Source organism: Poeciliopsis prolifica, unplaced genomic scaffold, assembly GCF_027474105.1.
Source record: "Poeciliopsis prolifica strain line A6 unplaced genomic scaffold, Auburn_PproV2 SCAFFOLD056, whole genome shotgun sequence".
NCBI lineage: Eukaryota > Metazoa > Chordata > Actinopteri > Cyprinodontiformes > Poeciliidae > Poeciliopsis > Poeciliopsis prolifica.
Window position 1 is genome coordinate 2597560 of NW_026562431.1, and position 25520 is coordinate 2623079.

General features: G+C 38.4%; 2 protein-coding genes across 3 annotated transcripts; both read right to left on the minus strand.

Annotated features, from left to right (window-relative positions):
• Positions 1-1006: 1006 nt before the first annotated feature.
• LOC129379289 (succinate--CoA ligase [ADP-forming] subunit beta, mitochondrial-like) lies at positions 1007-14573 on the minus strand. The gene is made up of 11 exons (XM_055059988.1): positions 14476-14573; positions 11637-11832; positions 10950-11049; positions 10311-10473; positions 9053-9181; positions 7841-7979; positions 6249-6410; positions 5053-5192; positions 4715-4835; positions 3585-3673; positions 1007-2923 (listed from the first exon to the last, which is right to left on the minus strand). Exons 1-11 carry the CDS (start codon positions 14557-14559, stop codon positions 2849-2851), a joined length of 1398 nt encoding a protein of 465 aa, XP_054915963.1. The 5' UTR covers positions 14560-14573; the 3' UTR covers positions 1007-2848.
• A 1567-nt stretch (positions 14574-16140) lies between these two features.
• Positions 16141-20580, minus strand: med4 (mediator complex subunit 4). Of its 2 annotated transcripts, XM_055059948.1 has the most exons (8): positions 20541-20580; positions 20006-20155; positions 19634-19700; positions 18922-19092; positions 18179-18236; positions 17995-18081; positions 17782-17913; positions 16141-17518 (listed from the first exon to the last, which is right to left on the minus strand). In XM_055059948.1, the coding sequence occupies exons 2-8, from the start codon at positions 20077-20079 to the stop codon at positions 17346-17348; spliced, it is 762 nt and encodes a 253-aa protein (XP_054915923.1). In that variant the 5' UTR covers positions 20080-20155; positions 20541-20580; the 3' UTR covers positions 16141-17345. The 2 variants fall into 2 exon arrangements, with proteins under 2 accessions (XP_054915923.1, XP_054915922.1); XM_055059947.1 differs by lacking the exon at positions 20541-20580 and having other exon boundaries at positions 20006-20300.
• Positions 20581-25520: the final 4940 nt, after the last annotated feature.

Sequence of the window (25520 nt, forward strand, 5' to 3'; positions counted from 1 at the left end):
GGATTAGATTAGATAGATTTTATTGAACCCAAGCTGCAATTTTACAGTGCAATAGCAAAACATGAACAAAATAATAAAATCTGACAGCAACTGATGGCATATCAGATGTGCAAAATCAAAAGAGTTTATGAGTCAATTTGCTACACGTCATCAACTTAAGTTAATCCAATATATGAAGTTTATGAAGTCGTCATAAATTATGTTTGACAAACTTATATTGATTACATGTGACACGTGAATCCTAATCGTGGCCTCCACTGTGAGGTGTTACATCAAATCGCATTAAAAGAAAGTTTGTTGCTGTAACAATCTGGACAAGTTGAAGGGGCGTGAATATTTTTGACTTTGTACGCGGAAAAATTATCTGCAGTGAATTTCTGTATTTCAAACCAATCAACTTTCACACCTTTCTTCTTTGTGAGTTAAGACTTTTGTCGTTCCCATATTTAACTATGTAAAACGTTTCAAATTAGAATACAACTTTTTAGATAAACTGATATTTATTATCTTAAATCTGCAGTGATTATGTGAATGTATGGAAAACAGATGTATAAATATATGACATCTGTGATATTAAAATTGATCATATAGTGACATCTATTGATATCAATTATAACTGCAGGTGTGCAGCAGGCTCTCCTGCTCCATGAAACAAACACGACAATGCAGAGCTGTTGCAGTGCAAGTTCAGAGCTTTTGAATATTTGAGTTCAGATTAATAAAAATGTAACATCAGAAGAGAAAAAAAAACTTCGTATGGGCCTATGAGTGTTATATAAATCTAGAGGGCACAGCATTCGTCACAAAAAAATATATATATATCTTTTGAGTCACCCCCAAAACTTGGTGCCTTGGGCTATTGCCCATGTAAACTTTCACTAATGTCTGTCCCAGAGCATAAAACCTATACTTTGTTTATTTATTTATTTATTTATTTTAAATAAAGCTTTCTGTATTCAAACCATTCAAGACAACAACCAACAAAAAACACTGGAGATGGAAAAAAAACCTTGCTGTTCTCTATTTATTCTTTTCAATGTTGAACTCTTTCAGAGGATCATAAATATGTTACAGAGTGAGAACAGCAGTCTGGTTATTTACAAGATAAAATAACGTACAACTCACAATGTTTGCTCGTGTTCGCAACGCTGAGGCAGGGGAAGTGGAGGGGAGAAACAAGGAGAGGGGAGGAAACAACTACGGTTGTTTCACAGTTCATCTGAGGGGGGCGCAGACGAGCAAGACTCTGACCTTAGACACAGAAAGGAAGAGAAGCAGCTGCTGTGCGACGGCTCCTGCAGGTTTTATTTATCTATAAAAAATATTAGCTGGCCTCTTCAGCTAACGGATTAGATGAAGAGTCCAGCAGCAAACTATTTTTTTTGTAACCTAAGGAAAAAAAACATAAAAGAACAGTAGTGGTTCCTCAAACAGTTTTGAGCCGGCACTCAAGACGACAGGAGATTTGAGATTTAAAAAGGGAAAAACAAAGACGTGAGACTCGGGATCATCAGCTTTTACTTCCTACTTCCTGAACACCATTTGAGTCAATTAGGAAATACTAGAGGGAAAAACATGCTTCAAACACTCCAAGTCTATGAATTTTAAGTTTTTGCATTATATAAAAAAAAAGAAAAATGATAGAAAGATTGTTTCCTGTGACAGACTCATGAGAAGTTAAAAGCAAAGGACACAATTAAGGATAATATCCAATATCTCTTCTTTACGGTTTAATATTAATAGAAGTAGAATGTTGTATAGTCTGGAAAAGATTTGAGGTCCAAAAAGGTCCAAAAAGGACCAAAAGGACAAAGCAGAATATGTACAATTTACTTTCAAGCAGCAGAGATGTTCTGATGTTTCTGTTGTGCATCTGAACTGCTAACGCTCATATATATATAAACAGCTGTTTCCACTGATCAGAAAGCAGTCAAAGCTCCAGCCATTCAGTTTTAAAAACTGAAATATAATATAGCATAAAGTGTGTTAGCCTAGCATTTCAACAAACTGAACTGCAAGAAAAATCATCACCAAATTGTGATTTAATTGAACATTTCTCTACATATCTATCCGAATACACGTTCAATAAATCTGAACACTGACGTAATTTTCCTGACAGCATTATTTAATGAATTTTGATTTTATTAGGGTACCAGACGAAAATCGACAAACTCATCTGCAATAACTTGGATCGTATGAGAGACCAAAAAATACTGACTTGGTCTTGAAATTCTAAAAGATTCACCTGAAACTCTTGTGTTTGAAAAGACCACCAGCAAACTTTCTTCTAAAAACAACAAAAACAAAAAACTTACCGACTTCCCATTTGTCAATGAAGCAACGACAATCAGGAAGCCAGAAAGTCTCATGTGTTCAGTCTGAAACAATCTGAACAATTCGTCTGTGACCATGAGAAACATCTGAATACGCTTAACGATTGTTCGTTGTCTGTCCTGAACTGGATTATAAGCTAAATGTGATCGGCAGTGAACGAGATAACCTTTCTATTTTAGACCAGGTTTTTCAAGCAAGTAAGGAAGTAAACAGACCGACGGATTGCGAGTCGTTCTCTCAGAGTTGTGGAGAATAGAGGAGGGTCTTGAAGCTGGGAGCGGCTTGTGCGTTTCATTCTAAGTGCGACTAAACATTGTGGGATTGACTGAGATGTGCAAACGACACAGAGCGTGGAGAAGTAGTTTGCTTGAAGTGGGAGCCGTTCAGAGTCTTGCCATCGGGAAAGACGACTGAGATGAAGGCGGACACGTCTGGAGACGTCGGTCCTTCTGTCGGTGAGTGGGGTGGAGGGGACGGAGGTCGTTGAGGGGCGACAGGGAAGAGAGAGGATTCCTTAGATGGGCAGCTGGAAGGTGATGTCCACTTGAGCTTCTTTCGCCAACGAAACGATTTCAGAAAGCTTTACAACCTGAAAACAGAAGAACAGAGGCGATCAGCGCTCACCATGTTGAACACTGTAAAAACACAAAGTCTTACCAAGAATCTTTGGTCCAGTTTCTATTAGTACACTTCTAACTAACTTAGAAATAACTTTTCAGAAAGATAAATAAGCCTGTTTTCAGTCAATACCTCTTGAATATAGATTTTTAAAAAGTTCAAGATCCACTGCAGATTATTTCACTTATAAACAGACATTCCTTCCTGTTCCAAGTGAAAAAATCTGCCAGTTGAATTAGTACTAAAAATTACTGACTGAAAACAAAATTACTTGGTAAGATTTTGTTTTTGCAGTGTACAGTTTTGACTGTTTTGTACTTTGTCAGGCAGAAAGTTATGTTACTAAAATAAACTCAAAGGATTCTGCACAAGGATTTTATTGAATCATCATTCAAGTTCCAGAAGAAAACTGAAAATTTTCTATGACCCAAGAGAAACATGCGGAAATGTAAAGCCACACTTCCAAGTGAGATCGGACTGCCGATCCTCAACACCTCCATCATTTGATTGTTCTTCCCCAGAATCCTCCCTCCTTCCTGAGGCACCTGGTTTGCTTCTCTTGGTTTCTTGCCGGAACATCCGGGTCAAACGAACAAAGACAGAGCCAAGTGTGTGTAAGTGTGTGTTTTTACCATCTTTGCAGCTTCATCCAGGTCGTCACAGGCCAGGATTTTCAGGGGGCTGGAAGCGATCAGAGCTTTGGCGTCGTCCACTCTCGTTCCTGAAGATGAATTACAGAGAAGCTGTTAACTGATGTCACATGCTGCTTTCAGTCAACGACCCTCAACAGGACTGAGAGAAATCATCTGGTTGCCGGACAATTTTCAGATTAAAGAACTTGGCAGCTGATCAGTGAATGTTCAACAAACACTCTGTGGTGTGAATGCTGTCACTGAGAAGACAGGTTTGCCTGCGGTTTGCTAGGCTTTGATTTTGCACGTTCTCCATTTCCTATTCTTGTGGTTTTGCTCATTTTGTAAACAGAAAGATCCCCTCTGCTCCAAACATATTTAACAACCGCACTATGACAAAAAATACAATTAGGAACTCCTGCACCCTGCTGCTGTCACCATTTGAGTCCATCTGACCCGTCAAAAGTGAAGCTTTATTAACTTTGAAGGATTTCTTTGGTCTAAGAAAAACACTAGCACAATATTTGCTGATGGTGAATTCTGTATGCAATTCACTCTTTGAAGCCAGATTAAAGGTCATATTTCACTGTCTATTTTCTTACTGCAAAAATTAAAACCTAAATATATTCAAATATAAGTTCAGATGCTCCAAGGCCAGAGTTTCCATCCTAGCATCACAGCAGAGCAAATATACATATTTAGCATAGCCGTCCTATGCACTGTGTTCTTTTCTGCATGTTTTTCACTAAAACCCTCAGAGGAAGTCGGCTAAGAACATCTTCGTCACATGACTAGATTCCTTGGCCTGTTTCCAAGGACAGGCGAGACACACAACAGAGGAGACTAAATTAAGGAGCCTCCATTTGCTTATTTATCTCAAATCTCATGACAATAGATGAGGATTATAATGAGATTAGCTAATGGAAATCTGCACTCCCTCTTCACCATAACAATCAAACTCGAGACCCCCAGTCACCGCTGATGGCGCCACGCTGCGCCTGTTGAGCTCTGATTATGGAAATATGAATCATCAGAGGGAAGTGTTCATGCTGCAGAAACCCGGCTGCCACTTTGTGTGCCGCTCAGCATCATTAGCTTCCCCTTTCTTTGCGGCTGTGAGTGTGGCGCACCTTGTAACCGTACTACGATGGGGATTTTGAGATCCAGGTCTCTCACAGCCATGATGATGCCCTGAGCGATGACATCACACCTCATGATGCCTCCAAAGATGTTGACTAGGATGGCCTGAACCTGAGTTACAAAAGACACAATGAGGGATAAATGCACAATTTTACACAGAACAATATTTAGACTACACAAGTTAAGAAAATAAAGTACAAACAAATTTAAACGGTTTCTCCAAAAACTCCCTTATTTCTGTTCAATATTTGGATATTATGACACATCCTGAAGCATCGTAGTCAGTAAAACGTTTGTCCAGGTTAAAACATGGAGCTGAATTTCTTACCTTCTGGTCTGAAGTGATGAGTTTGAACGCCTCCGTCTGGTGGGCTGTGGCCCCGCCTCCTACGTCCAGGAAGTTGGCCGGTGTGCCACCGTGGAGCTTGATGATGTCCATGGTGGCCATAGCCAGACCAGCACCGTTAACTGGAGAGCATAAAGCCCATTGGTTTGATGAGTTGACATTATAAAGATTATTTAGATCCAGAATATGCTCCTCTTACTGTCATTGAACACTCTTCAGTGTAGATGTTATTAAAGAAAGAAGAAGTTTCACTATTTTCCCAGTATCAGTGAGATATTCAGCATTACGTCAGAGGAAGTAGAGACGCAGGACGCTATTTAAAATGGAAGCTGTATTTTTATAATATTTCAAGAGATCCCTGCAGCTTTTTAAGTTTGTAGATAACAAGAAGTTTGTCCAGTGTACTGCAGATTTTCTTTCCTTTTTCATTTTGAACTTTAACTAGGGCAGCCAAATTTCAGAAATTAAGTTAGGATCTACACAAGAAGAGATATTTTAATAAAGTTGGCAATGCTAACCCTAGGGAGCACCGATTGCAATTTGTTTTTTCTCTGAAAAGTTGATGAAGTTGTCTGATAGCTGATCTTCCAAAATTAAGGAAAACAGGACCGATTTATCGGTGCACCCCCCAAAAACAATATGATTATAAGACAGTCTCTGTTAACTTCTGTTAATATTCTATTTGCTTTAAAATATTATAAACTAGTAAATATCTAGTTTATAAAAACTAGTAAAGGTCCTCTACAGCACCTTTCCTCCCTCAACATGACATAATGCCAAATAATATCACTAATCAATGACAGCTCACCATAAGAGGGTTAGAAAAAAAGCCATTTGAATGCTCATCTTACATTATTATAATTATTAAAGAGAATTTGGAATCAGTTATATTGAGTTTCAACAAGTAAAGGCTGCAATAAAACCAGAAGATCACAAACTGACCACTCAAGTAAAGAACTTCCGCATTTTAGAAATAATCACTTGAAAAAATACGATCACTTGACAAAAAAGAAAAGAAAAAAAAAACAGTCATGAACGGATTCTGGTTCTAAATGTCAGAATGACTTCACTTGATAAATCTCTGAACATTCACTTTGAAACACTTAAATGGAGAGACGTAAAAAAGTACAAGACCCTCATCTTACACACACACAAAAGCTAAACTAAAACCCACTGACCCAGACAGCCGATGGTCCCGTCCAGACCAATGTAGTTGAGGTCAGCCTTGGCAGCCTGTTGGTCCCTGGGATCCTCCTGGCTCCAGTCCCTCATATCAAACACCTTCTTCTGGCGATACGCTGCGTTGGCGTCAAAGTTGATTTTTGCGTCCATGCACATTACTGTTCATGCAAACAAGCATGTTAGGACCAGAGGAAGTTTCATTTCATTCTTTAAAATGACCTTAAAGTTCTTTTTAAACTTGGCCGCACTTGATGCTTTGAGGAACTTAAAAGTTTTGGAGGGATGAAAATATTGGAATTGGGTCATTAGGACTGCCGTGAAAAAGCCTCATGTTTTCGCCCCCTGTGTGAACGTAGACAAATACTAGAAAGGATTTTAGGCGAGTAATGTTGGAAGACTAGAGAGGCAGCAGTCAACTGGTCAATGATCAAAACTGACTGATCTTTTTCTGGATCGGCTTTGACCTGCGAGTCAAATACTAAAGAATTTGATTGGTTTTCTAACACAATCCCTCAACAGGTTTTGAAGGTGACTTTTGGAATCAGGCTAATTAGTTGACAGTCGCCATCTAAACTGATCCTCGTCATTTTCCATGAAGGTCGGCGTTCCCCTCCTCTTACGACGGCATTTACCAGGCGTCAGGCCATCACTCTGAGCTAGCGCATACACACACAGTTTAAAGAGAAATTGATCTTTTGATCATTTCAACATTTTCACTGACTGACGTATTTCTCCCTGCAAGACGGCCATTGACTTAACTTCCGTAAGGCTGTGACAAAAATAGCAGCGACCTTTACAGAAGGGCACACATGCATGTCGATGGAAGATTACATTCATGTAAACATATCCATCCTTAGCCAAGTTTATGCCAATAATCAGAGGCATAAAAAATCTTTAGTAATAATGATGGACAAATTGGGAAAAAGCTTTCTCTGCCAATTGAGTCAAGCAAAATATGGAATAACATTGTTGGACTCCAGCAACCAAAGTGTGGTCTAGTAAAAATGTGTTAAAATAAATCTCAGAAAATAACAATAAAACTAGGCATAATAAATAAATACATTCCTCTTTTGATCCAGTAAATTTTCTGAAAAGTGAAGCACAACATCTTTAGATCATCTTTACAACAGGATCCAAGTGTGTGGGCTGAAATGGCCGAAGAAGGAGGTGAATAATGATTCTGGTGAATCGTTTCTGTGACTATTTAATGAGATGTTTTTGTGCTGCTGGAACGTCGAATGATGGCCCAGGGTTTCCCCGAGTGTACTATTAGCCTAGCGGGCCTCCAGGCTTCACTTGGCTCATGATTGAACTAATAATACAAGGAGATTCAGTCATGAGCAACAAATGTGAAAACTGTGGAAAACCCTCATGAAGAAACTGCACATCAATCCAAACAGAATTGTTCAAAGGTTCAAGATTCAAAGACAAAAAATCTGTTGCACTTATTTGTACAATAATTATTATTATACATTTCTTTAATCTAGCATAAAAGTGATTAAGAACAAATTTCTGGTTCTTATGCATTTCCTGGTCCTGTCGAAGATTAATATTGGAAGTGTGATAGGTAGAGCAGGCGTGTTCATACCGACACCAGAGGAATCTTCCACCATTGGATTGATCTCCAACATGGATGCGTCGTACTTGACGAAAACATTGTAGAGCTTGATCATGTTCTCCGCCGCCTCGTCCACCAGAGCTTCTGGGAAGCCCATCTTCTGAGCAACCTGCGGCAACGCAGAGCGCATCGTCACAAATCGTCACAGCTCATACAGGTAGGAGCTGCAATGCCTGCTGAGTTACAGAAGGTGACATCATTGCTTTGGGTTTCTGGCTTGATTCACCATCTTTAGCCACAGCTGGCAGAAAAAAGGAGAAACTAAATGATGTCTATATATCAGCTATAGGACTTGTGTAAATTATCTGCTCTGTTTTGGGCTCTAAAATGATTTAAATCTAATCTTGGTGTACAAACAAACACCATGTCTAGATAATCTGTGAGGTTCCCCACAGTTCAGTCCTCGGTCCATTAGGTTTTCCAATTAAGCTGGCATTATTTGATGTTTTTCAAACATTTTATATCATTTTCACACCAATAAAATTAAGTTTTATGTGAGATTTGTAAACTGTAAGCTTTTAGCAAGAAAAATATCCCTCAAAAATAAAATCTGACACCAAGATGACAGAGCAGTTTTCCCTTCCTTTTATTGACTCAATAATTATTTGCTGGTGTGACATTTTAGGTCCTGAAAGTTAACTCGCTTCATTAAGACAGCGACAGTCTGTGTTGGTAAAAACCGACTTTTACAATTCAGCCAATTATCATCTCTTGCTGCTTATCGAATTGTTCTCAGTCACAAAACAGATTGCATAACAATTTTCAGTTCTTCATAATTTAAAACACTGCTTGTTTAATAGCTTAGTTAGCAGATGTATCAGAGTTAATATATTAACATTTAAAAGTGGCAAGTTGCAGAAATGAATCAGAATCTTAAAAGAAAGATCTGAAAAAACACAGAAGTCCAGTTCAACTCAGAGAAGCTTCATAAAAATACAAAGTATGTCATTTTATACACTTTTATACACAAATACTCATTTGAAATACATTTGATATAATGTCTAGAATTACACAATGAGTAGGTCCCCCAGATCAGGTCACAAAACTAGTTTGTTAGTTTTTCTGTTCTAGATGTAGGATCGCCATAGCAATAACAGCGTCAACTTAGAAACCGCCGCCTCTATTGCTCTTCGATGTCTCAGCTAAAGCGTCTCCAGCCGGCGTTTTGCCTTTCGATCGTACCTTGACAGCTTGCTCCTTCTTAATGCCCTCTACGATGTCGATGGGCTCTTTCACAATGGCGTCTGGATTTTCTGCTGCCACGTCTTCGATGTTCACGCCCCCCTGCGAGCTGCCAATCAGCACAGGACCCTGGGAGACAAGAGGAAGGCATTGGTTCTCGTGTCGGTACATGTGAAAAACCTTTAGAGAGGACTCACATCTCAATACAGCTGACACACTGGTTTATCAATAAGTTCCTCTATGGAGCCGAGTGACAAGCAGTCGCTTTCTCAAATTCTGACTTTGTTTGGGCCATTCTAACAGACGAAGGTGCCTTAATAGTGTTGAAACCTCTTTTCATTTTCCTCCCACATACTTGTGAGCATGTTGATCGTTCACATTTAAAAAAAACAAAAAAACAAGAGAATACACTCTCAAGATCAAGTAGTAAATGTAAAATAAAATAAAAATAGTCAAACCAGCAAACAGCCACATTATTCAGTAAACAAAGCCCCCAAAACGACATTCCTATCACAGAATAGCATGTTCTTAACGCAGACTCAAAGCAAATGACTTGTCAATTCATCAGAGGGCATTTAGTTACGCCACAATACTCTAATCACTTCAGCATTGAAACGGACTGATTGTGAACGCAAACAGCTGCATCAATAACACAATGTAACAACATGAGTTGACTGAAATGCCACTTCTCTGGCACACATCCCTGCTGTTTTCCTCTGCAGCAGATAAGAGCAATAATAAGAACCCAGGACTAAATATAGCAGCAATAATAATAATTATAATAATAAACCTGTTATTCTACAGGAAGTTCTCAGGATCCCTCAAGATTAGAGAAGTGTGTGAAGCCTTGCCCACTTCAACAGGGGAGATGTTCCCCTGCTGAATGATTGGCAGAGCAGCAGATTAGTTTTAGGTCATAATCTCAAGTCTGGTTAATTAAAGATTTAATATCCAAAATGTTCACACTTTGCCCCCGCTGTGTTTAACTGATCTGAATCAGGAACACTTCTTCAGGAACTCCTCATGTAATGAACACATAGAATGTATGAATGACTTAGGCTTACTTTTAATACAAGACTGCCCCCTAGTGGTGATAATCCACTTTAGTCAGCAAAACCTTGTGCAGGTTCATTTCATTTCTGAATTTGTAGAAATGTGACATATCCAAAGAAAAACAACTGCTTAAAAAGTCAACTGTAAGTGGTTCAGGTGCTCAGGTGGTTAAATAAAGCAGATTTATTTAACCACAGTGTCTCACCTGAAAAGACCTCTCCATGGTGATGGCGAAGTAGTACTCTCTGCGCGGGTACCTGCGCTCGCAGATGAACACCTGGTTGCAGATTCGACCCGCCTCCCCGGTCTGTTTGGTGAACAGTTTTCGACCAATCATCTGAGAGGAAATTTCCCGAGCCTCTTCTGGGCTGCAGGGAAAACCAAAGGAGGAGAATTTAAAGAGGAGGATGATTGGGATCGTTTAAATAAACCATCAGTAAGTCCAAAAACTTTTTTTTTCTGATAATATCTATATATGTAGAGGTTGCATTGTCACTGTGGAAGAGGATTAAGGTCACTGAAAAAAATTTAAACTTTAAACTCTTGATTTGATCATAAAAAGTCAAAACAATCTCAGAATTTGGTGAGTCAAATTTTTTTGGGGTAGCCCTAAATCTCTTCCATATGTTACCAGCACAAGAACAACAACCATATTCTTTCTAGCTTTTTCTGCAGACTTGGTAGAATATTCAACAACCTAATATTAGTTTTTATTTCAGACAGATTTGTAGAAAATATAACTAATTCAAGGTTTCTTTCATTACACAACATTCACGTTGAAGTTATTAATGACACTCTGGAGTGACAAAAATGGAACAAGTTTGACTGTCATGGCTGTACTTACGAGTAAACGATCTTCACTCCTCCCTTCAGCCCACCCTCAAACGTCCCCTTCCCTCTGCCTCCAGCCAGAACCTGAGCTTTCACCACCAGGTCCTTGGAGCCTAACAAAAAAAGATGTCAGAACAAAACGTGTGACTGGGAAAAAAACAGCAAAAACACTCAACTGCTAAAGAATATTGCCAGAAAAGTTCTGAAGTTTAGAAAATGAAGCTAAATCTTAAACCTGTAATCTATTTGGCTCTTTGGTCACAACTTGCCTTTTCTAACACAGTTATTGTTGACAACAAACAACCTCAGAAACATTAATTTTTATGTGATGAATACAAGATTTAAGCAGCTCAGAAATCTATGCTCTCACTTTTTCAGCACATCTCAAACTTTTGTACTTTAATAATAAAATGTCGGTTTGAAAGAGTCTTTTATGAAGGCATCTAATATTTGCTCCCAATCATCCTCTAATGATCTTCTTTCCAGAACTACATGAGAATAATTAACCAATGATTTAAACATCAGGCATATCGAACCAAAGGACAAAATCAATGTCCTTCTTTTACAGTTCAATAGTTTTTCTGCCTGCAGCTTGGAGATATTAAATTAGTCAGCTAATTAAGAAATCATCTTTAGTAGATGCTGCTCATTCCTAATCCTCTAACCTTCACATTTTTGTTTTGTTGTCGTTTTCTCTTACCGATCTTCTTAGCCACATCGTAGGCCTCGTCGGAGGAGCTGGCCACCATTCCCGCCGGTACGGAGATGCCGGCTTCTTTCAGCAGGCCTATACTCATGTATTCATGTAGGGAGAGGTTCCTCTGCTGCTGCTGCAGGTGGGGAGGCTGCAGCTGGGACACATGGCCACCGAACAGACCCGTGGTGCTGCCAAGGACCTGAGGACACAAACATCCAACCAATGAGTACAGACAATTATTGCTATGAGAGCTAAACATGGGGATCTTCCTGTTATCTTAATGTTTATGTTTTGACAGGGTATGTGTCAGATCCTACATAAGATGAACCAGCTGGGTTTCCGCTGCCATTAAAGTGAATTTATGATTAGATCCAGTTTGTGTAAGTCAAACTGAAAAAAATGCTACATATATCAAATACAACTTGGAAGAAATTTGACTTACTAATTTAATGCCTCTGTCTCTTTAAGAATTTCCTACTCTTTCTGAAACTTCACCCTCAGGAAGTCATGGCTCCTCTATTAACCCTTCAACAGTGTTTTTACCAGCTACAAAGTAGCTGGTATAACAAGCTGAGCAGATGTGCCGCTCCATCAGGTATTTCCTAATTGCTCCTGGCTAGTCTGAAGGAGCTGAGTGAGAGAGTCGCAGGGGAGGGTTGAGGCAGAAGCTCTGAAACTTGGAGGAGGAGTTTCATCCTTGCAGACCGTGCTAAGACCACCCAGGTGTTTGGCACATCTGAATGATTGCCATGGGAGATTGAAGGATTTCTCAAACATGCATGAAAGAATCAAACCAACACTCCAGGTGTGTTTTTAATGAGAAAATAAAGTTTGAATATGAAGTTTAAAAAAAAGTCAATTTTACATCAACCGTTCTTTTAAATTCTGTGATTTTTTTTTCTGGTTTTTGATGTAGAAAACAATCTCCACTAATGTGTGAAAGACAGGATCTTGATCAAATGAACTAATAGCACATTGCACAAACAGCTAAACTATTGTAACTGAATTGAGTATAGTCTGCAAGTCAGCAGATATCTGGGAAAAAAATAATCAGTTATATAAGTTTTTATATATTGCATTCTGTTCCCAAAATTTTTTTTATAAAAACGCCAACCAAAGTGAACATTAAAAAAAATTCTTGTGTATGTGTGTGTACATGGGAAAACGGAGATTTAGGGTACCATGCAATGCAGTTTGGAACAAATAATGCACCAATATATCCACATACTTGCTTTGTCATGACTCCCAAGCTACAACACCTTGTATTTTAATAACTTTATATTCCAAAACATTAAAAATGATATTTGATTTCTATCAGGAAGCTGTGGTTGTTTTGAAGCAGTCAGATTGGCTGAGTTTACTACATTGCCTACTTGTTTAAGCAATATTCCTTTTAAAAAGACGTGTGAACAGGAACTTAGTTGCAACACATGAGACGTGTTTGCCGCCTGCAGCACTGAAAAAGCAGGACTGGAAACCCAGCTGAGGATGTGAAACAAAAAGTTACTCAGTCTGAGTCAGCAGGACTTCTCACAAGACTTCTATAGGAATTTAAATGTCAGATAAATACAACTAAAAAGACATCTTTTGATAATATGACTAACTGAGTTTGACATGATCAACAGTTTCTACTTTAAGAACAATTCTACAATTTATTTCAACAGTCAAACATGGCCGTTTTCACACTCAGACCAAGCAAAACAACACAAACTCCTCCTATGGTAAACTTCACAGTTATAAAGCTGGTTAGTTTAATTATCAGTATAAATCACACAGAAATTGTCCACTAATCATTTCAGCTGATTCTGATAACTTTTTTTGTGTATTTTGACAGCTGCAAAGCACCAGTTGCACACTATAAAATTCTCGTATACATCTGAACGTAATGGGGACAAAATAAAGTGCAATGTAAACACATTTTAAAGTGAATCACGGGACTACTAAAACCCCAGGTTCCTCCAGGTTTCAGCAATGCCACTGCCATTCATTAACACATGATTCCTGCGAATTACAATAAAAATAAATCTGAGTTTATCAATTCTCTGGGAAAAAAAAATAAAACAACCGCCTTGATTGGTTGAACCATTTCACCTACTGTCGCATAGCAACCGCAAAATTCGACAGAAGTGCATCACTATGAGGAAGAAGATCAAATTACTGATGTTTTTCATCATTTACAAACATAAAATTCTCATCTGGTTGGTGCATCTCGAATGGAAGAGTCATTTTAAAATGAGAAACAGTTCAAGGGTATGAAAACAAGAAACATTAAAAATTGATATTTTTTGTCTCTATCTGGAGTTACGCTAAATAGAAAAAAAAACAACTAGTTTTTAAATCTACTAAATATGTTTCCCCCATTTCAATGTCTCTCTCGTGCTTTTTCAAGCCGCTGCGCTTTCAGACAGCAGTGAAAACTGTCTGTCCAAACAGAGGCTGAGAGGATTTACCCCCAGGTCTTTCCCAAAGGACTCAATGGGACAAATGAAACGGTCCAGTCCAGCTGTGGGACAACGGCTGGTTCGGGACGGGCACCGAACTTCCTCGCGGCACTTTAGCATCAGAATCCCGTCCTTGTGCCGAGTCAAGCTAAGAAAAAATTAGACTGAAGCGACTTGCTATGTGGGACGCTCATGTTGCTTTAACATTGACAGCTAGCCGTGCTAACGCCGGAGTCCCGCTAGTTAGCATGTTAGCCAAAACAACCTAATTGTTGTGCTAATGTCAGATTTGAACCCTCAACTATTTAGGAAGTTGCATTTGTCGGGCGAAGGTGAAACACAGAATGGGACATATGCTACGAAAGCCAAGGGAATTTCCTTCCGTTTCGTGACGCAGTTACCTTTGAAGCAGAGCTGATAGTGTTTCTGGCCCCCGAAGATCTCAGGCTAGCCGTCAAACAGCCGCAAATCAGGGACGTCGCCATGTCTCCCGATACAACCGAGAAGTCACGAACGCGCATGCGCAGCGGGCTTCAAAACTCGGCTTTCTCTCGTGTGACCTTTAGGTACTGTCGGAAATAAGGAAACAGCACCATGTACACAAATAAACTCCAAAGAGGTAAAAATATTATACATGGCATTATAAATAAACCATTTAGTGATTATATGCCATTGCAAAATTTAACGATCGTGCTCCTGTCGCTCCCCGTGATTAAACTCACTCTGTACTGTCTGATAGCAGACGGCGTGTCCGTAAGGAGAGAGATGTAACTTCTATAGTGAATATAGATTAGCAAAAAAATTTAAAAACTACGAATTGCAATTAAATACTGCTACTTCCGGTAGCAGTATTTAATTCAAACAGTATTGTTTGAATTAGGAGACAAAAGTACTGGCAGAAACGCAGGCCGTTATTTTGAAAAGAGTACAGTGAAGCAATAAAACAACCCATCACCCATAATAAGTAACAGATGGACATTACAGCATCCAAACAGATGACAGTACAAAATGTGTGAATACTCAATTAACTAATGAAAACTAACATTATTCCTTATTCCTGGGAGGCTTACTTCCCCAGTAAGCCTCCCAGGAATAATGTGGATACACACCCATGATAAAGATGTTGATAAAATAAAAATGAGACATATAAATATCTAAATAGATTAAAATATATATATATATATATATATATATATATATATATATATATATATATATATATATATAGATAGATAGATATATAGATAGATAGATAGATAGATAGATAGATAGATAGATAGATAGATAGATAGATAGATAGATAGATATATCTATATATATAGATATATAGATATATATCTATATATATATATATAGATATATATATAGATATATATCTATATATCTATATAGATATATAGATATATATCTATATATATCTATATATATATATATATATATAGATATATATATTACATTATATTACATTATATTACGAAAAATATATTTTCTAATGAAAAAAAATACATAGTCCACATCTCTCTTCAGATAACATTAAAGATTTCCGTCAAAAGTTCTTCTGGACTTTGGCTTGATCGTCCGAAAGCTTTAACTTACCCATGATGAAGACATTCATTTGTTGAGTGTGTGATTTTCTGTTTTGTTTTTTGATGTATGCTTGGCAGTGATGCTGAAAAATAGGCACCAAATATAGTTTTTGCACAAACGGACACATGAGAACCTTCAAGATGACCATTGAATGGTTAAATATTTTATCAATCAGACCAAAAGCAGTTTTCATCTGCCAAATTACATCAATATAAAAATATTTAATTATTAGTTATTAATTAGCTTTAAGAAGTGCATTGAGTGTAGAGATGGTTTCAGAAAAAATTCAAAAGGTTTTGGGTGATTATGAACAATTTATACCACAAAATAGAAAATTTTAAAATAAAGAAAGGTATTTCTTTCAAATCCACAAAATGAAATAATCAGAGTATCAAGATTTATGCAATTTACACTCCTTTATTATATTTTTTATGTAAATAAGTCTCTTACTTTGATAGTAGCAACCAGGTACAAAAAGGTCTATTCAAAAATGATTTATTTACAAGAAAAATATATACAAGCTTATTTACATGTTGTACCACACACAACCATCAGAGTTATGCAACACAAAAACTCAGTGAATCACACAGAGCAGACAGACCATTAAATACTCTGAGCTTTGATATGCAGGGTTACATTAAACCAATTACAGTTGAAGTTTGAAAAAAAAATAATAATAATCAACATTGTCTCATTTCAGGTAACCTGCTGCTATTGGAGTTTAACCAGAAGATTGGGAAACTTGAATCTTGACTGTAACAAAGACTCAACCCCACTGGTTGTAAAATCTAATGCAAGCTGGTTTGTTTGGCTCTATCAGCCCTCCTGTTGTTTGAATTCAGAGGAACATCCAAAGGAAACCAGGGATGACGATATTCAAACAAGATTCATACGATAAATACTGTTGATCTATTTATTATAAATGAGGCAACATGTTAAACGTAGAAAAGTGACTGCTGGGTGGAGTTTCGGGTTTTGTTTAAGTGGACACATGCGGGTCACAGTCCAAATATAGGGAATTAAAATAAATAAATACATTCAGCAACTTATATCCTGTTTAATCTTTAGAAAAAGCTTCAGGTGTAATCAGAAGTTTGGTTTAATTTGGCTTCATCTTGTTGTCTAAATAAAAACATTGCAGAATCTGTTTCATTTTCGTGCACAAGTTTAGAACATTTTACTTCTCGACTTCTACACATGCTGAGTATTTGAGAGTTATTACATTTGAACACTAGGTGGCACTATGTAATAACGTAAGTTCATTTCAATATCGAGAAACTGTTTAGCTTTTAAACTGAATGATCATGCGAATTATCTGGGATCAGACCTGAAACAGAAACAAGATGGATGAAGGTATCAGTCAGGGTGTGCTAGTTAAAACTCAATAAAGAAAAAAAAACTGTGAAGAATTTGTGATTTGATCTCCAGCTTGTGATGCACAAGCTAATATTGTGAATGTGAACTGAAAAACAGCATCACCGTGGCGACAGAAACAGAGTGGGTTAAAGGTTTTCAGCATTTCACAGAGTGGAAACGAGCGGCGCTTCATAACCTCACCTTTCCAGAAATGATTCACGCTTTAGGTCAGGTGTTAAAAAACCTTGAGAGAAAATATATGTTCAAGTGTTGCCTAACATTACACACACAAACACACACACATACACACAAACACAGTGTCTTTGTTTCAGTCTGAGTCGCTGCTGCTGCTGGACGAGTCTGTGGACATGGCTTCCACGTCGTCCTCGTTTTCCTTGTTGTGACCCGGCGGCTCCAGCCCAAAGTCGTTTCCATGGTGAGGGGGAAGCATCCCCACTGAGACGTCTGATGGCTGCCAGGGGTAGTGAGGTGTCAGAACGTCTGAGGAGAAACAACACAACATCTGGTCAAGAAAGAAATAAAGGAGTGAAGGAAGAAAGCAAGCAAAAAAATAAATAAATAAAAGAAGGAAGTCTTATAGAACTGGATACCAAATACAGTCCGAACACATATTTTTCCATCTGGAATCTTAATTCCACATTTCTCCAGGCTGAATAGTAATTCTGTCACCATCGGCCCATTTTGTCTGATTCTAACATCAGAACTGGTCTCCAGTTCTTCCTGTTCCTCCATGGTAAACTGACCGGGTAGCCGTCCTGCAGCCAGAGCGTCTCCTGGCAGATGTCCGTTCATCCCATTGGACGGCAGGTTGGCCATGTGTCCCAGCATCCCGCTGCGCATCTCCAGGTCAGTAGGGTACGGTCTGCGCGGGTCACCTGCGTGCGGCGTTCCCGTTAGCAACTCCAGGTAACAGAACAGAAACACCAAAATTACCAAAAGGAGACGCCGGTTCTCACCTGGCACCCAGTTGAGCGGCGCGCACACGGCGTTACTGGCGCTGATTCGGTGAGCGTACTTGATGATTTCCTCGGAAGATATGCTTCCTGCGTTGAACGAGAAAGTATGGAGAGTTTCAGGAAGAGACAGAGAAAAAAAATGTAAAAATCTAAATGGTAAATATTCACAGAAAGCTTTGCTCACCTTTTCTGGCCTTCTCGATGGATTTCAGCTTCTCTTTAGCCTGGTAAACAGCTGTGGCCTTTGGGGAAAAAAACACAAAAAATAAAACACAAAATGGAAAACAAGTCACACTGTCAGTTCCACTGTCATATTGTTATTAAAGGGGCAGAAATGTGTGTTTTCCTGTCGTAGTGTTATTTTATAGCAATATCAGGTAACTATCTTACCTTCAGTTGTTGCAAAAATGATATATCTAAATATATCAAATGTGACTTAAATAATTTCACACCATGAAATTGGAACTCTGTCTCTTTGAGAAGCTCCTGTTCTTTGTGAAACTCTGCCTCAGAAAGTTATCGCAACATGACTCCTCTATTAACACTTTAACAACGTTTTCACCAGTGTTTCACTGAGAAGTAGCTCATATAATGAGCTCAGCTGATTAGTTCCATCAGATGTTTGCTAGTTGCTGCTGGATAGTCTGAAAGACCTGACTGGGGGAGTCTTAATCTATGAGGGGGAAGCTTGGAAACTTGAGCTCTAAGACAAAGCTTCATCCTCTAAAGCAGAGCAAGGTCCACCCATTCATTTTTCTCAGCTGAATGATTGCCGTGGACATGAAAGGATTTCTCGAATATGAATGAAAGAATGAAGTCTTTTTGATGAAGGAATAAAAAAATAACACACAGTAAAGCTCAACAAAGGAGCAGTGAATAATACTGCCCCTTCAACAGGAATGTAAGGACAAAATAACTGCTTCTGACCAGGATGTGTTCTGCCTCCTTCAGCTGTTTCTGCAGCTGCTGGATGTCGCTGTCCCTCTTCTCCACCTCCTTCTCCAGCAGCTGCATCTCCTGGTGGACCTTGCCCTGCTGCTGCGCCACCTCCATCAGCTCCTGGAACTCCTTGTCCCTCTGTACGAGTAGCTCCAAGATCTGAGGACAGAGCGAACCCTCCTTAAATACGCCAGAACTGAACTGACCTACGCCACAAACTCAGAAACAATGAGCCAATAATGGAAAAAAAAGCATAGTTAATAAAAAGACACCTGAGTAACCAGATACTTAATTTGAGTGTTGTTGTGTACAAAGTGAATGGAAGGAGCTGGAAGTCTCACCTAACCATTTACTATTTTATTTACGTTATTCATACATTCATTTAGCTGCACTACATCAACGTAGAGGTTGACATATAAGAACTCTGATACACACAGTCTTCACTTTTCACATATTTTCTATTTGTCAGCAGAAATGCCACCCTAAAAAAATAGAAGAAAAATAGTTATTTTCTATCAAAAGCCAACACTAAGACATCAAATTTGTACCATTTTTAAATTGGGAGCATCATTTTGGACACCACTGGTTTAAAAAGTCCCCTAGCATCCTTTTTTATTGAAGAGTTACATGCTTCTCTGACTGCTCTCTCTTACATCCAAAGTGTGATACATCCTCTCGTGTGACATGGTTAACAGTTTACCTGCGTGTCTTCTCCTGGCTGAGGAAGTTTCTGACTTCTGGACAGAGCCAACATCTCTATCAGCTCCCTGTAATAAAAACAGTCGAAGATTTGTTACCCAGGGTACGCAGACTCCATCAAACACCCGCCGCAGTTTATTCGTCAAATGTACGAAACCGTGGACAGATTATTATGAAGCAGGGTTAAGTGTTTAAGCGACCAGAAGTCGCTAAATTGTGATTTTTTAAATCACTTCTGCAATAGAGTCCGGTAAAAACAGTTCTGACCCGCCAAGCGAATAGCCCTCGGTTGTTTCTTCCAATTTTAAGGTAATTGGAAATAAGAACAACGTGGAACAAAACGAGTTAAAAAACTCAAAAAGTTCAAATTTACCGGGATAAAACCTCTAAGTCGTCCAGAACAGAAAGAAGACGCTCCTTCGTTGATTTCTCCGCTAGCGCCGCCATGTTTGCATCTCTCTCTGCGCCGAACGGATGTGACGTAGATCACTCTATTCTCTTCATGTTGCTCAATGAGAGCCATCTATGGGTAATAAGAGGATATTACAGAAAACTGTTCCTCGCTCCTGACCTTAAAGTGAGTACCCCCTTCTGACGACGACGGTAAACTTCATTTTCACTATTAAGGATGTTATTTTGGTAAGGAAGAGTGATGTTACTGGCATCTCACGGCATATTGAAGTGGCACCAAAAAATCTTCGTGGATATTAGTGACACGTCACAAATTGCCGTGACAACGGATCAGTATCAGAGTCCAGTGATCAAATATCATCCTCCTTTACATACATGACTGTAAATAAAGACCCGGACGAAACATGATCTGTTGATCCTGCATATCGATGCTTGATCATTTAAGAAAGGATAACCTATCCTATCTTTAAGGTTTTTAGTGTTTTTTAAGTTTTTACCTGAAAGACAAAGCAAATGGTTAGTGACCAAATGAGCGCAGAGGGTCTACATTCAAAGACTCTGTTCAGGCGGTCAATGACGCCAATCGGTGACGTTGATTCTGGGTTGGAGTTTTCCATTCAAGGAAAACGTGACCAGTGAACAGCTGAGCCAATCAGGAGCAGGCGACCGCCCACTGCTCATTAACTATAGCATTTGAATACTTAGTTGGTTCCTTTTTAGTCTTGAAGTTGAATTATTTTCAAAGCGACTCATCTCAGTTAAAATAAGTCATTAATAACTTATACATTATATAAGTATGTATTTTATATGTGACCTTATGTGTGGAGAACCTTAAATTCTCCTTTTACCAAAATGGAAAGTATTTCACATTTTATTCATTTATTTTTATTGAACAATTTTGTTATGATGTTATTGTCTTAAAATGATGTGTGTGTCTTTAGCCTGTAAGATTTTATTACTTAAGTGTAATAACGTCACGTGATCTTGTAAAATGGTTCAAAGTGTTTAATAATTAAAAAGAAAAAAGCAACTAAGTATTCAATCACTGTAGTTAATGAGCAGTGGGCGGTCAGCTGCTTCTGATTGGCTCAGCTGGTCGCTGGTGACGTCATCCTTAGATGGGATACTCATTCAAGGATCTTTCAATGTTAATGACGTCAGTGGGTGACGTCATTTACGTCACCCATTGACGTCATCGACCGCCTGAACAGAGTCTTTGAATGTAGGCCCTCTGCGCTCAATAACTTTTCCTCTCCATTGATTGGACCAGAAGCTCTCATCAGCCTCATCAGTGAGTTTCTTGTAAAAACTATGCAGTTCGATTTAGCATTTTTACAAAAACATAAATATTGCCTTTCTTTTAATACCATCTCTCCAACCCCTAACATTTAAAGGGAAGATTCAGAAAAAATGAGGAGAAGGAAACTGAACCTCTGGCGTTCAGGAAAAGGTCAGAATGAAGCACCGACTCTCTTAAACTGAATCCAGAACAACTGACCTCCAACCAAATAACGAGATTATTAACATTGCCATTTGAGACAGCCTTATTTATTAATTCGGCCGATGTTTCTAAATGTTAGAAAACAAAAGACGACGCGCGACGTCCACTGCGTTGTCAGTAGACGAGGCCCAGTGCTTTGCGATCTCATTGAGATGTCTGTGATTTTCTTTGCGGGCATCTTCGTTATTCTTTTCCTTGAAGCCCTGAATTTTTCAATTCCAGCGCCGTGTCGGTGATATATGATATAGAAATATAAAAACAAAATATATTTCTAAGTCTTCATTATAGTATTTTTATAGTATTTAAATGTAAATTAGCTACCTACATTGCTAGTTCATATAATATATAGTTACAATACATAAAATACATACTTTTACTGCCAAAGTTTTAATTTATAGGTTTTATTTTGTATTATTTATTCTTTTTGTTAAGACTCTTATTTTGAAGGTTTAAGGTAGGAAGTAGATGTAGAAGCGTCTGGTTACCAGGTTACCAGAGACGCTTGCGATATAACAGCATCGCGTTGGCAAGCAAATGAAGAAACATGATTTAAGTGTAAGAATTTACTGAATGACCTCATTTCTACCTCAAAAGGAAGGGTTAGCCAGCGAGGTATGTTTATATGTTTTATGTTATTTTTTATCGATATTGTATTCTTGACACCATCTCACTAAGTTTACGTTGTGTTTTAGTTCGACGGTGGTGTTGGTGTCAGGGAAACTGAAGCTGTAATAAGAACAACTTTAAAGAGTTTCATTAAAGCTGACTTCACACCAGCAGTGCGACGAACTCTTAATTGCCAAAAAGAAGAAGAGGTGGAAGTGATACATACTTATATATAAGTTATTAATGACTTATTTTAACTGAGATGAGTCACTTTGAAAATATTTCAACTTCAAGACTAAAAAGGAACCAACTAAGTATTCAAATGCGGGCGGCGACAGAGAGTTTGCTTTCCGGTGAGCGACGCTGACACGCGAGTGGACGACATCAAGAGGAGAGGTCTGATGGTGGACGCTGGTGCGACGTCGCATATAATCACCGACATCGGGAAGTTTCGGAAGCTTGATGAAAGTTTCCAGGCCGAGACGCACTGCGTGGAATTGGCTGATGGATCCAGGTGTTTTGGTGTTGCCAAGAAACGAGGAGACGCGTTAGGTCGACGTCTTAAAACAGTGCTGAGGAACAAATTGTACATCCCTTCATATCCGCAAGACATCTTCTCAGTGAAAGCTGCAACATCCAGCGGAGCAACGGTGATCTTCAAAGAAGAAAGAACGTTCTTCTCAGAGACGATACCAAGTTCCCCATTCACGTAGGTAACACATTGTATTACTTCCAAACGACGGACAATGGATGTGGAGCTCAGTGTAAAAAATGTTATGACTTACAAGGTTGGCATGAGATTCTTGGACATTGCAATTACAGAGATGTACTGAAGCTAGAAAATGTTGTGCATGGCATGGAAATTAAAGGAGAGGTGAACCAATGCCATATCGTGAAGTCTGCACGAAAGTAAAATTTGTTCAAACTAACAAGGAGCCAGATGCAAGAGCTAAAGAACTAGCAATGGTCCACACAGATTTAGCAGGACCTATAGATCCAACGTCCAAAGATGGTCACAGATATGCATTGTGCTTCACAGATGATCATTCCTTAATCATACGTCACAGATTGACGTCAAAGACCTGTCGCCCTTCTGTGTATGGCAAGCCTTTTTGATATAAAGTCGGTTTCACTGCTCTTAGATTCCAGATATCTCAAATTGTTTTATGACCAGACGTTTTAGCAATTTAAGATATCTCTAATTAAAATTTTACTGGACAAAATACCTATTTGAGATAATTACATTCTAACCAGTCCAAATGACGTGAGATTTATTTGTGGCATTTACTGAAAATATAAAATTCTGCAGGCAACTATTCGGACAGCACAAAGGGGCTTTCACCTCATTCAGAATTCAGATATCTAAAATTGTAATTTTGACAGTAATAATTACGTTCAAGAAATCTTAAATCATAATTCCGGTTACGTGTCTCGTCAAGTTACAGAACAAGTGACGTCATTTGAGATATCTTGCAAGGAATTTTGACCAGTCAAAATGTAATTGAAGATATCCTGAATTATTATTCTTACTAGTCAGAATGTAAATGCAGATATCTTAAATTATCATTCCGGAGTCAAAATGTAGTTTTGTCAAGTCAAAATGCATTTTTCGAAATCTAGAAAGTAATTACGGTTAATCAGAGGGAACGCAATTTATGTGAAAACGGCTTGCCATAGCACACTTGAAGCCCGCATCATACGTCACAGATTGACGTCATTGATCGACTGAACCAGAGCCTTTGAATGTAGGCCCTCAGCAGTCATTGCGTCACGAATGATTTTCCTTTGCAGGGAATGTAGACAATACCCATCAAATACAAATTAGATGTAGCTATAGATAGATATCTAGAGATCGATATGCACGTCTTTCTGTCATCTGTCTGTCAAGAGATATGTGATCGATAGATGTGGATATCTATCAAGACACAGTTATCCACGTCAATCTATCGATGTGGATATCTATGTCTAGACATAGATATTTATATATCTATATATCTATATATCTAATTTGTAGAGACCCTGGAGGGAGAATCAGTCGCCGAAGACCCTGGAGGATCCGTCGCCGAAGACCCTGGAGGACCCGTCGCCGAGGACGCTGGAGGACCGAACGATGAGAAAATCGATGAGAAAACACACTGATAACAGAGGCCCATTGTGCAGAACATTTTATATCACGTTTAACTGTCTGGTCTATTCATGTAGGGGGGATGCATTTTAATTTCTGAACCTGCACAGCTTATTATTAGCCTACCGATTTTTGCATGCCCTCCCTATTTTCCTGAAATATTAACCCATTCATATAAACCTCAGATATCTTAAATTATCATTCCGGAGTCAAAATGTAGTTTTGTCAAGTCAAAATGCATTTTTCGAAATCTAGAAAGTAATTACGGTTAATCAGAGGGAACGCAATTTATGTGACAAAGTCAGCCACCAATTGTGCAAGTTCTCCCACTTAAAAAGATGAGAGGCCTGTAATTGTCATCATAGATATTCCTCAACTATGAGACAAAAGAAGAAAAAAAAATTTCAGATTGTCTGATTTTTGTTTTGTTTTTTGTTATTTTTGGTTTATTTTGATTTTTTCTTTTTTATAATTCCATTTGTTAGTGTTATTTTGAAACAATAATCCTGTGTATATCTTAGTCGTCTAATCATCCCTTTATGATGATGTCTGGTATCACACACAGATACTAGTAAGAGAAACTGCATCTCATGTTGGCGTATTAGGCAGGCTCCCATTGTGTCTGTTATGAATTGAAAAACTGTAACCAACTAGTTTAACTTATGAATAGATAAGTTGAGAAAACTTAGATTTCAATGTTGAAGTTACAGTTGGTCTATCTTTCTAAGTTCAAAAAGGAGGATAATGAGCACAAACAACCATATCAAGAATAATGAACAGACTGTTTAATACAAAATTAAAGAGATATTATAGTACAATTTTTGTTTCAAACATAAAGTGTCCACCCTTGTTATAACAGGTAGTGTAGTTTCTTTTAGTTCAGATTCCTTATTGTTCAGTTCCTTCTTTTAGAAGCTTTTTAGTTCAGTAATTGCAATTTAGGTCAGTCAGTCAAGTCTTTGTTAAATGGCCATGTGTTTCTTTGGATCCAAAATCTTATCCAGTGCAAAGTAGGCAGCGGATCCAGCAGTCCCAGGTCTTGGGTTGAAACCTGGAGCTCAGCAATCCAATCCAGGCCTGCGATGCTGTGCAGCTGGACAACCTTCCAACTTGAATGTGGTTCTAATAACAAAAATGCGAAACAGTGAAAATCATTTTAATCTCTTCGATTGGTTTTTTTATGTTTCTCTTTTCTTCCTGGTCGGAACATATGAACAGTAATGCCTGTGACGCCAGTTAGCATTA

Coding starts and splice junctions, on each gene's coding strand:
- LOC129379289 (XM_055059988.1), bottom strand. CDS start 14,559: ATGGCGACGTCCCTGATTTGCGGCTGTTTGACGGCTAGCCTGAGATCT. Junction 11,833..14,475: donor CTATCAGCTCTGCTTCAAAG/GTAACTGCGTCA, acceptor TTGTGTCCTCAG/GTCCTTGGCAGCACCACGGG. Junction 5,193..6,248: donor CGGGACCATCGGCTGTCTGG/GTCAGTGGGTTT, acceptor TATGCTCTCCAG/TTAACGGTGCTGGTCTGGCT.
- med4 (XM_055059948.1), bottom strand. CDS start 20,079: ATGGCGGCGCTAGCGGAGAAATCAACGAAGGAGCGTCTTCTTTCTGTT. Junction 18,237..18,921: donor AGGAGGCAGAACACATCCTG/GTCAGAAGCAGT, acceptor TTTTCCCCAAAG/GCCACAGCTGTTTACCAGGC. Junction 17,914..17,994: donor GCCGCTCAACTGGGTGCCAG/GTGAGAACCGGC, acceptor CGCCGCACGCAG/GTGACCCGCGCAGACCGTAC.